This window comes from Aedes aegypti, chromosome 2 (genome assembly GCF_002204515.2).
Source record: "Aedes aegypti strain LVP_AGWG chromosome 2, AaegL5.0 Primary Assembly, whole genome shotgun sequence".
Classification (NCBI taxonomy): domain Eukaryota; kingdom Metazoa; phylum Arthropoda; class Insecta; order Diptera; family Culicidae; genus Aedes; species Aedes aegypti.
Window position 1 is genome coordinate 44,737,446 of NC_035108.1, and position 13,386 is coordinate 44,750,831.

Consider the following 13,386-nt stretch of genomic DNA (forward strand, 5'->3'; position numbering starts at 1 on the left):
AGAATAAACCGTAATTCTATTACGCAGGGTACAGCTTGGAGCTTCCCGCCAAGGGGCGGAAATTTGGAGACACTTTGAATGCGGTTCTATAAGTCTGGGTTTCTACCATATCTGCGAAATTAGCAATGATTTGATTCGTTGAGTAAAAGCTTACTGTGAATCGAGCTCATTTCGAACGATGAAAGCTACCGTTTCTTATTTCTCTGAAGGTGGAATTCCTTTGGATCCAACTTTGATACTGTATAAAAACTTTGAAATCATGAATTAAAAAAAAAACAACTTGAAAGTTGTTGTAATCCTATAGGATATATGTAAGGCAATCGATGTGCTTACTATTTTTTAGAATCGGAGATGTTTCACTTAATCATTGCTGTTTTAGAATTTTATAAGCAATTTGGCAAAATCCTCCAGAATAGTGTTCTGCACTGCTGAAAAGTGTTTACATTTGAGCAAATTAAGAAAAAAACTTGTGCTATATTGTCTGGCCAACCTCATCTGATGGAAATATACGTTTTAGTCATGTTTTCCATGGCGTGACTGGTTGTGAGATACTTGGAGAGATTTCTTATGAAATCTTGGATAAATGTTAAACTATTAGATATTGAGATATTGAGCAGATTTCAGAAAAAAATCACCAAAATATTCATGATAATCTCCAAAGTCGATACAAAGGGAGAACTTGCTCACAAAAAGAGAGAAATGTTTGGTTCATCAATTGTGTAGCATGCTTCTACGGGGGAGAGCGATGCAATCATTAAAGCCTTAAAGGGGATCTCTTTAGGGCTGGAAAGTAATCCAAAAATCAATGAAAAGATCTACCAAAAATCTTTCCAAGATGCTCCAAGGATTTTCGTGAAAAAAAAGCCGTCTAAGAAAGAGCTGATGTTGTTGTCAGGAATGTATCGAGAATCAAAAATCAAGCATTTCGACAAAAAAAGTCTGCCCACGAGCATGTCAGGGTTTATTCAAAACCATGTCTGGAATTCATCATTGTTATTGTAAGTAATCTGCTAAGAACATCGAAAGAAAAAGATCAAGGAATCTATCAAAGACCTCAACAGGAATCCGTTATCGATGAAGTATACAGTAGGACCTTCTTTGTTGTTTGAAATTCTGAAAAAGCATACATAATGTCGTTTCATTGAAAAACTATACGATTTGGATGCAATAAAATATCTGTCCAGAATTCGTCACATAAACCAAATAATGCATTTCACAATTCCTCCAGAACTTTTCGAGAAGAGCGCTCGATGTCAAAACATAAGAGAAGCTCGTTTTTTATATCTGAATACGTCATTCAAAAGCTTTTCCATTAGCGTAACTTGAACTCAAATCTAGAGGGGGCTTGACCCTTCTGATCGGAAAAATCCCTTAAGTAAAGCGTATGCTTAGCATGAGAGTAAAAATATTCTAGGGGGGGCTTGAACTTTTCTAGGGGGGTCTAAGCCCCCCCTAGCCCCCCCGTATTTACGCCAATGAGCTTTTCCTTTCTATTTTACGTAAAGAATAATCCAAGAATGACAAATTGAATATTTTCAAAAATCACTGCCTCTGTAATTGGAACATGTTCCATTAATAATGGTATTAGATAACTTCTGGTCCTATAATAGTGGTTCATATTGATTTCCCAAGAAGACTCACTATTATACCGTGCATCCCCGCTAATTTGAACACTACCTCATGTAAACCATCGGGATTCATTTTTAATTTGAACTTCTGGTAATGAATCGTACTTCTGGTTACCTCTGGCTGAAACCACACTAACACTATTATTGGACACACACTACCACTGGATCAGCCATCCTACCAGGATTTTTTTTAACCAGAGAATTTTGCAAGAATATTTTTTTAAGCTTTCTCTATGATATACAGTCGCCTCTCAATATCTCGATATCGAAGGGACCATCGAGTAAGGGAGAGATCGAGACAGAAAACAAGTTTTTAATGAATACTAGATTGAAAATCACTCCGTTACCAGAAAAGTTGAAAACAAACAGAAGTCATTTCGTCTTTGCAAATTGTTTTGAATCCCTAGAATCAAGTCTAGTAACCTATGAAAATGGGCATATCGACATACGGAGAGAAAATCGGGAATGAAAATCACATCGACATAGGGAGATATTGAGATAAGGAGGATATCGAGATATGGAGAGTGAAAATGTATGCAGAATGAAAGGACCTGAAAAATCATCGACATAGGGAGAGATATCGATATGTAGAACATCGAGATGTGGAGAGTCGACTGTAGCTTCCCAAACACGGATTTCACGACCCCTCAACGTCTCATCAGCTCGCTTTTTATTTACAACAAGCAAGCCAAAGATTTGTCTGAGGGTGGCGAAATCCAAGTTTGGGAAACGATTTTGAAATTTATAAATGCGAAATAAATTTGTATAAGAAATCTTTGACATACTTTTTGCCGAAAAATCCAAAACAATTCTAGTAATATTAAACGTTTTATATGGTCGGTGTTCAGACAGATTGAACCAAGTGTTTTAATGGTTTCAGGAAAACGTACCCCAGGCATTCGAAATAACAAAATATTTGCATTTTTTTGCTGTAATAATGGAACTTATATACCTGATGGTACATCTGTATCAAAAGAGCATAGGAAAATTTAGAAATCGATGCATTCTTATCATCTAGTCCTTTTTGTCTGAACACTGACCTGTAAAAATTCCTGCGGAAATTTCCTAAACAATTCCTGAGTTTTTCTCACAGTCATTGCTTGCCAAATATTTGCAACAAATCTTAAGAAATCTGCATGAGTATATCACTATTCGGTTAACCCAAACCAGAAGTCCATCAATGATTATGTCCGGTATCAGCCCAGGATATAAGTTTCTAAGTGCTTTTTGAAATGTGCCAAGAATCTGAGTAGAATCCGCTTGAAAAGGGCTCGTAGAGATCTCAAAATAATTCACCAAGATTTCCTAAGAAAACCGCCAAGGACCTCGCCAGCAACCTCTTGATTAATTTCAATCTACTTAGTGTCTATTATCTGCCTACGAATCTGGTTAAAATTTTAAGAAGAATCAGCCAAGAAACTTACAGAATAAAAAAAACCATATGAGGGATAACCTTATTAGGCAATTTGTAATAGATGTGTTCGTAATACCAATAAATTTACTAGGATTTTTTAAATACCGCATAAAGGACCTTCAAAGAGGAATCCACTAAGTATTTGTCTCAAAATATCATAGGAATCTATCCTAAGTTATCGTAAAACTCAATTAGAACTAGCCAAAAATCTCTAGCAGGTAGCTTTTGGTAATTCGCACATGTTTGTAGAAGGTATAGTGTTTGATCATCGTAAAGTTGCCTCCTTTCCCTTTGTTATCAAGGCCACGTTAGCTCCCTAGAAATGGATGGGGAAAATTTAGTTGGAAGAATGTTGAAAATCTGACTCCGAAATCATGCTTGACAAGCCATGAAATTCATAAATTGGTTAGGTCAGTGGTTTTTAACTTTATTGTAGCTGCAACCCCCTGTAAAGTTCTTCAAACATCCCACAGGCCTCTGAAAATGGTTGATATTGAAGTCGATAGACATTACAGACAGCCACACTCAAAACACGTAAATAATGTACTAATGTCCTTTGAAGAAATCCTCCAAGGTTCTAGTCAAGAGTCTTACTATTATATTTCGAAGTATCCGATAAGGAACATTGAGAAAGTTTCTTGCCAAAATCCTTGACAAAATCGTAAGGCAAGATCCCTTCCAAAAATCCTACCAGTAATATTTCCATCCCAAGCAACATTAGTTAACTTTACAACAGTTTATTCAGTCACAATATGTTTAGGACCTTTTTTAAATTTAATTCAGCACAAAAGTTTGTTAAGCAAAAGTTCGTAAAAGATTTCCATGGCAGTACCCATACAAAGTAACACATTAGTCATTAGTCGTTTTCCCGATTATTCCGGAGACTTACTCAAACTTTTTTTCTCGCACGATCACTCGCATCCCTTACTGAGTGCAACAGTGAAAAACTTACGTCAATCTGTTCTGTTGTTACGTTCTCAAGCCATTTCGTGACTAAATATCTTACTAAGATTCTGCCAATAAATATTACTATAGATATCCTAAGAATTATCGTTAAAAATCCAGCGATAGATTCGAGTGGATTCCGCGACTAGTTAGAGTGCAAAAAAAATGTATTGCCTATATCCTGCCAGTCATGTAGTGTGATCAAAGTAATTTGGACAGACCGTTACGTGTATATAATTTGGCCATTTACGGTAAAATCAAATGGAAGTGGCCAAATGATATACGCGTAACGCTCTGTCCAAAATACATAGAACACCCTACCTGGGTCACAAATAATTTTGAAGTAAGCCAAAAGTTTACCTATAAGCCAAGAGCGACTACACACCGAGTAATTTAACCAGGTAAGCTCTAATAAAGAAACTGATATTGAATGTATTTTATTGGTATTTGCCTTGTTGAAAGTTAAACAAAATAAGTTACACTTTTTGAATACTTGTAATAATAAAACAGCATTCTTGACAAAGTCTTTGGTGTTTAGATCTTTTCTAAAGACCTTCAATAGCTCTGCTAGAATTTTAGAGGAGTCTTTTTTTTGGATAGACCTGCCCATAATTTTACTTGGAATGGTCAAAAATTTCACAACTAAAGTGAAATTCGCTTTTTTTTACAGAAATCACCTAAAAACAAAAATACTGAGGAATACTTTGAGGCTTGCCCCAAAGATTTCAACAAAAAATCACTGAAAATCTTATTTTAGAAATCCGTTGAGGATGGCGGGAAAAAGATGTTTGAATTTCCAAAGGAATCTGCAGGAAAAAATAGAGATCTCAAGAGGACTTTGTTATAGGTCGAGAACAAATTTTGCTGAACTTTACTAAAAGAAATATGTAACAATGATAAATTCTCTCACTCTCAAGTATAGTCAAGTATATTACTGAAAAATCCTGCTGAAGACATTATCAACATCTTATAATGGATCTGTCAAATCAGCCAAATACCTTGACAGAAAAGTGTAAAATGGATTTCATAGCGTATTTTCGTAGGATCAATTATAAGAATCGTTAGATAACTACCGTAAATTCGGGTAAAATTGATCACCAATATAATTCTTACCAATAGAGCGTACATATCAATGTAACCAAAAGTGAATGACCTCTTTTTGTTTCTTGTTGAATTATGTTTTGAGAAGTTTTCCTTGTTAAAGAAATGTATAAAAAATATTGAAAAATTACAGAATCACTTTCGTTGTTTCGTTCGACATCCCTAAACTTCTAGGTCTAAGCAAGGTTTTGGACATGGTGTCAGCCCGAAAGTTTGTAAGGGTGCTTAAAATACATACTTAAAACCTGTTTTATCATCAAAAGTCTTACGAAATTACTCAGTTTTTAGAAATGATTCTCGAAAACTTATTCAAACAGCTTCAAGTCAGAAAAGTAAATAACTCACTTTATCGATCCTACCGTGTATCGCAGACGAAATTCTACACATTCCGCTTCAAACCAACCCAATCTCACTTTTTGAACGTTTAATTTCCGGATTTACAAAACGGCGTAAGTAAGATTTTCAACTTTCGCCTCCTAACCGCTACTTTCACTGCTCCGCTGTATGGAGAGACAAAATGACTTAACCACGAATAAAAACAAAACACAACTTGAGTCGATTTTACACTGGTACAAAAACGTCGTAAGGATCTAAATGAAACGGCTTATCGTTTTGCCATATTTTTTGTGGGAAATCATAGAAACTACCTAGTTATTAAACGCGAGCTGATTGTATGCAAAATTTAAGCAATGTACACGGTGAAAAAATGTTAAAAAGTAGATTAATTTTAATACAGTTTTAGAAAACAGGTAGCTAATTAATTTTCTCCAAACCGTATGGAAGTTACTTACGTCGATTTGAAAAAGTATTGAATTTCTTTTCGATGTTATGAAATTCCTTAGGAAATCGCCTACATTCAGGCGTTTTACGCGGTATTCTTGGAATTTTAATTTTCAATATTTTCATAACTATTGTATTGTTAAGATTTTAGCAAGCATATTCGGATTCAGAGAGCCCAATTAAGCATGTGAAGTTGTTTTCGAAACTAACCAATATTGCATTGACAAGTGATCAATTTCACCCTGGGATCCCTCGATTTTTTATTTTGGTGATGATTTTTACCACTGAAAACACATTTGTTAAAAAATATCTGTATATGAGCCAATAAGGTTCACCGTCGTACTTGTTTTACTGCATTCAAATGTTTGATATTGTCAACATAATAGTAAACGCACCAGAAAAACCGTGAAAAATGATCAATTTCACCCGATATTACGGTACAAATGATCCAGCATTAGCATAAAGCAACTTCCACAATTTCATAGGTAGGATAGGGTAACCAATATAATTTGGACCTCTATTTATTTTTGACCCTAAGGGCAATTTTTTAACAATTTCTCACTTTAAACCAAAAGACTAATAGGGTCCTAAAGCCCTGTTCCAATTTTAGTATCAAACGCTTAAGTTTAGGGCAAAAACACATGTTTACTCAATTTTTAAATGTTTTTCATTTGTTTAAGTCCAAAAAACATTTTTTTATGATTTTTGAGATTTTGTCTCACCCCTTGGTTTAAACTCAAATATTGGGTATATTTTGTTTTCCGTGTCCCTTTCGAAATGTCAGATAGGAACAAACCCAGTGTTAAAACTATAAGCCCTGTGGCATTTTTGTCGAAACAGTGAATGTCAAACATGATCACAAGTGTCAGGTTCATATTTGGAACCATTTTTAAAATTGAAGTTTAAAAATGTTATGACCGTTATTTGAGCTAGAAAAATGGCTAAAGTAGTTGCAAGAACATGCTCTTTCGTATTATTAAATAAAAACAAGAATTCATTAAACATTTTAGGACCCAATTCAGTTCGCATATCATTTCCCAAGTAACCAGCAAGTATTTGAAACAGCATTCATCCAGCACTATATGCGTCCGCATGGCAAAGCAATAAATACTCATTGAACGTATAGCTGCCAGTAGTGCTTCGAAAAAAAAAAACAGGTTTTGGCGAAATAACGGGCTGCTTTAGTGCAACCCCTTCGGAAATGTTGCATTTGGCTGTCAAAAAGAGTAACGCCTCCATGAAGAGGAATAGAATCCAACAATATTTTTTCTCATTCTCTCAACCTCGCCGTTGCTGTCATGAGCCTATGCATGCTATAAAACGTTTGACTTTTACTGTGCGCCCTGTTTTCAAAATGCCCGTGAGAGAGAGCGAGACAGCACCAACACACGGCGCACAGTAAAAGTCATGTGAACAAAAGAATTTATGGCACGTACAGAGGCTCATTCAATCGTTGTTGTTTATATCATGAAGTTTTTTGCTTAATTTTTCTCTGATTGCGGCTCGCAACGATGACATCCGTATTTTGGTTGGATCAGTTGATGAGACACCACGATATAGATGATTCAGTGATGATTGATCATTATATGCCCTACTTAAACTACACGGAAAAAAAACAATTTACCTAATTTTTTAGTTGACTTTACCCAAAAATAAGTATATCGATTATTCTCTCAACCCAAAATCTCTCGGTATTCTCTCTCTTCCCCACCAATGTTGTCAAAAACAGAGAGAGCTGCACCTACCCAAGGGGGGTAGTTTGGCCCAATAAGCCAAATTTGGGTAAATGCATTATTCTCAAGCTTGGGTTGAATGAACTCAATTTTGCGTTGTATCAAACCAAATTTAAGTAAATTTTTCTTATGGCTTCAAAGGCAAAGTACCTAATGGAGGCCTTGGAAAATTAGCCAAATTTGGGTTATTGGGCTCAACTACGGTTTTGCGTTGAAACAACTCAGATTTGAGTAGATCGGCGTTGCCGCGTACATTCTGTTCATCAATTATTTCCCATATATACGGAGAAATGATCAATGTTTGTGAAATAAAATATTTTCTTATGTGATTATTAGATGCTAATGCTGGTATAAGACATAACGATTCTCTCCTGGGGGACATTGTATGGGTAAGATCCGCTTGTAGTTTATCGTTTATCGAAACAAGTGATGTTGAATTGATTGATATCATGACCGGGCGAGCATTTTCATCTCATAGAGGACGCTTTGCTCTATGTTATGGCATATTCGTTGATTTGATTACGCTGTGCAATAAATTGGGACAAAAACCCAAAAATCACTTCCATAAAGGGTCCAAAATACAACCGTTACCCAATGGCACACATGTGAAGAGATAATAATTCAAAAACAAGATTATGACTCATGATATCATATTTATTATTATTATGCTTTATTAAAAACACTTTACCACATATCTGAAAGGCATTCTTATCTGTCATGATATCATGGTTCCAGTGTCTTATAAAAATGTACCATAATTTATGTCTCACCATTATATGAGTCCGCAATTAATTTATGGGTTGCCTTCTTTATGCTTGTTACCAAAACTAGAGATTCGGGACTAATCACTTAAGCGTATTTTGACAATTGATTTCCTTTAGCAAAATGTCACTTTTATTTGCGGAATACTTGAACGAAACATTTTTCTGTACAAAAAAGCGTATAGTCCGCAGCTGAAAAATAGTGTGCAAAAATATAGGACAAGAAACTGTCAAGGAATGATTTTGCTATCGAAATTCCTTGAGCAGCACGCAGCTAATAAGTAAAGCCGATTTTGTAACGTGAGTAACGCCTGCCGTGCAAATCAAATGGCGGCCTTCCGCAAGTAAAAGTGACATTTCGCTCCTTGGAGATCAGCTGTCAAAATTACTTTGGTAAAAAGCACATTTTTTTTTCCTTGAGTGTTTTTCCTATCAGCTGCGGACTACGCTAAAGTGACAGTTCCATTTGATTTGCACGGCAGGCGTTACTGACGTTACGAAATCGGCTCTACTTATCAGCTGCGGACTGCTTAAGGAATTTCGATAGCGGAATCATTTCTTGACCGTTTCTTGTCTTATCTATTTGCACACTACTTTGGTTGACACACCCTTCAACAGCTGACAACAGTTGCGGAAGCCGAAGAATGAGAAGGGATGGTTATGTCTGCTTAAGAAAACTACATCCTCTCAAAGACATCATGGAAACTGGATGTTTTTAGTGGAAATCTGAGTGCCACAGGATATGTTTGATACAAGTTAAGATTTATGTTTTCTGTAAAATGATGTAACTAGGGTTAAACTCATGACATTTTGCTCAGTACGCCCGACGTCAACCATAAATCTACAAATGGTTCTCTAGGAGATCGACAGAAACTTTCCATAGGACCATGCTGTAAGTAGAATCCTTCAACGTTTTCTACATTTCTTACTAAAGATCAGACATGATGTGTATTGAAAAATGTCAAATGCTTGCCCCAAATGAAATGGTTGATTTTGAAATGTAGTCATGTTTATTCGGCTGCGACTTCATTTTTTGTTGTTCATTTGAGAATCGAAATCAGCTTTGAGCCTATAGCTTGAAATGGAAAATGCCGTAAAAGTTAACGCCGTTTCATTCGTCTCGATTTTGTACACAGAGAAAACATTCTGAAAACAAAACGGTACAACAAATACAATAGTGTGTCGTACCGGTTTACAGTCTCGCATAAAATCTGTGAATGAAAATGCTAATTACTCATCTTTGTGTTTTGTAAAGCAAACATCGCTGGCGCATCAGCAGACTGAACCGAAGCTCACATACGTAAAAAACGCACGAGAGCGTGAAAATTCCCTTCGGACGTTTTTGTCCGACTCGGCGACAATGACAACGAGAGTCTCTGCTCAACGTTCACATCTCAATTTCAGAGATTCGAAATTCTTTCCGATCTTCTTCGTCATTTGAATGCGAGATTTATTTTCTGTCGCCGACGACAAAACATCATCTCGGTGTACGGTTTGTGTTCTTTGTTTGTCATTTGCTAACTTCCTCTTCTTTCTGACGTTACGTTCCAAGGAAAATAGAGCCTGATTCTCAGCTTAGTGTTCTTATGAGTAGCTGCCTTTAATGAAAGATCCTCGGGTGTAAATTCAAACCCTCCATCCTCAGCATAGCATTGCTGAACAGCATCGTATGTATCGGTATGGCTGCTGGAGTCTCACTTATCAACAGAGCAAGGAAGTTTGGCTTACTTGACGGAGACGAGAATAAGGGTGAATTAAAACTGTACTGAAGGTGCAACCTTGAAAACCGAAGGTAGGCATCCGTACAAAATTATGTGGGTCGCGAACTTGACTTAGGGCGGTCGTACAAAATTTTTCGCTGTGCGGCAGCACTTGTTCAAATGTCGGAGTCGATGGCACCTAGCTGCTTGTATACCTGACGCATGATTAAGTTCTTCCGCGCGGAGAAAATTCATTTCACCACTGCTGGGAAATCCATGGAGGCCAACCAGAAGACAGATGGCCAGCAATTAGCTATTTGGTAATTGATTTTGTGCGAGAGCTATAAATACCATCCGCAGTCCGAGCCGGACTGCAGGTTGTTTACTCTTCGGAAAACTTAACTTCACGCGAACAAATACCAACTGCACGGTTAGAAATAGCCGAAATAGCATTCGGACGACGGAAAAAATCAACAGATGACTCTTACACTCAAAAATATCACAGCTTGGTTGGACATTTTCGCTTATTCAGCTTCGCAGTCGCTGCCTTTCCCTACGATCTACAGTTGACCCTTCGCCTTTGCTCTTCCAGTCTGCAAACCAGCAATCAGAAAGAAAATCGCCATCAAAATCTGAAATTTTATAACCACTCAATCAGCCGAACCGAATTTAAAGCGATACGCGCACACTCTGGTGTCGGTCCCTATAACTTCACTTCAAATCGCGCTCGCGTCGTCGTTTAGTCCGTCGACCGCGCCGTGAAAAAAGAATAACCCAAACAAAAAGGCGCCTTCGGATGGGCGGATGCGAGCGCGCCTTCCGATCGGAATCCGCGTGTGAATCGTGCGATTCTTGACCGAGTACTGAGCCGAGTGGGGCTACTAAGCTTCTGAATGCCACACTCTCTCTCTGACTCGTTTTCTAGTGGATGCACGATTTAGCATCAGGAGACTGGGTGAGAATTTTCCGAACAAGTGAAAATTTCTCTAAATTGCTCGGACGTGAATTCTCTTCGGCTTAACCGGACGTCTCAGAAAGCTACTTTAGTAACACAGGTAAAAGACGTTCATCTGATCGCATAGTTTTTTATTCGGGTTTTAAGTTTGAAAAAAAACGGGATCGATCGAATTTTCAAAAATGAAATACTTGTCCGTTTGTCTATGATTGTAGTATATAGATCAGCACAGATGTCGGTCGTTGCGATGACCAAAAGCCGGCTGTGCTATAGACAGACCGTTGATCCGTTCGAGTGGATGGAGTTGCATGGTTGGCGATGGCGATTGGGATGCAGGCAGAGCTGATGTGACGTGACGCTTGGAAAATTATTTTCGGTGGTGAAACACACAGAAGCAGGAAGTGACTTTGGGAAAATGGAACCCCGTTGACGGATGTGATGGCTCAGCTGCGAGTGTGGGAAATTTATATTTTTCATTGATGGTCTTTGTGATTTGGCATCCATCTTGGGAGAAGTATCATAGTATCATGTCTATATAGAAATTGGAGTGATTTTGATCTCTAATTTATTGAATTTCTTATGATGAAATAGTTTAAACAGAATTTCAGTAACTGAATTAAGATATTTAATTTATAATAAAACAAAAATTAGGTCAACCTAGACACATTATATTCCGCGAAAAAATGAAAGAGTACCTCAAAACTATTTTTTTACTATTTTTTGTAGAACTCATTCTACATGCTTTTATTGTTTGCAATGTAGATCAATCGATTTTACTAAAAAAGTGGATTTTGGATTCCCTCCTTGACGTTTCTTGCTAATCTGGTGCTTACGTCTGCTATAAATACAAGTGAAAACATACGCCCCATTACACGCACTGACAGTGGAACATTATAATCCGAGGAGACGAAAATAGAACACCAACAACAACCCGATCGAATGACGACCGGTCGACCGATGGAAATGCCTCTGCTGGCCAAACAGTTTTTTATTTACATTAGAAGTTCATTAAAAATAGCATCCCATCCCTTTGGCATCGGGCGGTGCGAGGGTGGAAGATCGCGTCCGTTTGAGAAATTCGAAATGCGGGGGTTGGGAAAACGTTTGAGTGATCTCACACTTGAAATTTTTCTTTTTCTCGATGCAATTTTTTTGGTTTCGAGAGAGTTTTGCGTGGGAATTTTTAAACAGATGGCGCATTAGAGAATGTTGACAGAGAGGAGCGATGTTTTGAGCGGAGTTTAATCTCATTTGATGGTTGAATGGTCTGGTCTGAATGAAGATGAATGAAGCCAATGTTAATTGAGAGTTTATTTCTCACCATATGAAAAACAGAAAAGTTTAAAAATAATTTGATGGAAATTATTATGTTCTCGGCATCATGTCCCCGTTGAGACAAAGTTGGCTTCACAACAGCTTATTGTTTGATTAACACTAGCACAGTTTTTAGGGTGGAGATAAACCCAAGCCATACCTCAAATCTTAAAGGCTTCGAATCATATTCGTCTTAAGTGTTTATAATCAACTATTTCTTTACCAAAGTTTCCAATTTTATCCCTAAATCGTTTGGCAGGCACAATTATTATCGTTGAACTTTGTTACCAATCTTCCGATAACTAAACAGAATTCAGATTTACACGGAAAGATTCATATAGAGCTTTAGAATAAAACTTCAGGCGATAACTATCTATAAGATCTTTGTTTAGCTTTATTAAAAATTACTGCGATCCACAATTTTGACGAAATGATAGAGCCAACTGTCTTGTTTGTAGAAAGCATGTAGCTTCAGTAAAGCTGTAGGCTATCAAATTTCAAGCAACTTTGCCGAATAAGTTTTTTGTATCTCTTTGTATCTCCGATTTAGAGCTTTTTTTTCCTATATTGATATATGGTGGACCAATGAAAACTGATTTTATGGTGGACCAATGAAAACTGATTTTATGGCTGCAGTGTTTTTAGTTTTATTATTCCATCAAAGTAGACCACTTGTAGATCTTTAAAAACGCGTTATTTAGTGATTGAAGGAACTCTCTATCTACTTCCGTTTATGAGTTTGCTGTTTTTCTACCGAAAACCAGCTTACTTGTTAAAACCTCTGATGCATTGTGAGCATATCTGATGCTGCAAACATGAAAATATCTCTTGACGGCACTGAAAAGATAAAATGGGCTACAACTTTGCTGAAGCATTAACCGTGTTGGTTTGAATTGCCGGGCTCTTCGAAAGCCGGACGGCGTTTTCTTTAACGGTATTTTTAGACTAAATTCCGATTGGGATCGAGATTTGATATGTCTTCTACATGCTTTATTCATAAAAGTAGATGTAATAATATTTGTTATATGAATTAAAGCCAGTGTAAGGGATTCAAA

The 13,386-nt window shown here is 37.0% G+C and overlaps 1 protein-coding gene across 14 annotated transcripts in view; it reads right to left on the reverse strand.

Annotated features, from left to right (window-relative positions):
• Positions 1-13,386, reverse strand: part of LOC5577073 (supervillin) — a 953,578-nt gene that overhangs the window by 538,181 nt on the left and 402,011 nt on the right. For 2 of the 14 annotated variants that reach the window (XM_021840694.1, XM_021840693.1), the window contains exons 1-2: positions 10,727-10,920; positions 10,551-10,655 (exon numbers count right to left, since the gene is read on the reverse strand). The exons of 9 other annotated variants lie outside the window; for them this stretch is intronic. In XM_021840694.1, coding sequence (XP_021696386.1) covers positions 10,551-10,580 — 30 coding nt within the window. In that variant the 5' untranslated portion in view covers positions 10,581-10,655; positions 10,727-10,920. Of the gene's footprint in view, positions 1-10,550; positions 10,656-10,726; positions 10,921-13,386 lie in introns of those variants that run through there. 3 more of the 14 variants (XM_021840682.1, XM_021840680.1, XM_021840692.1) reach the window with 2 other exon arrangements.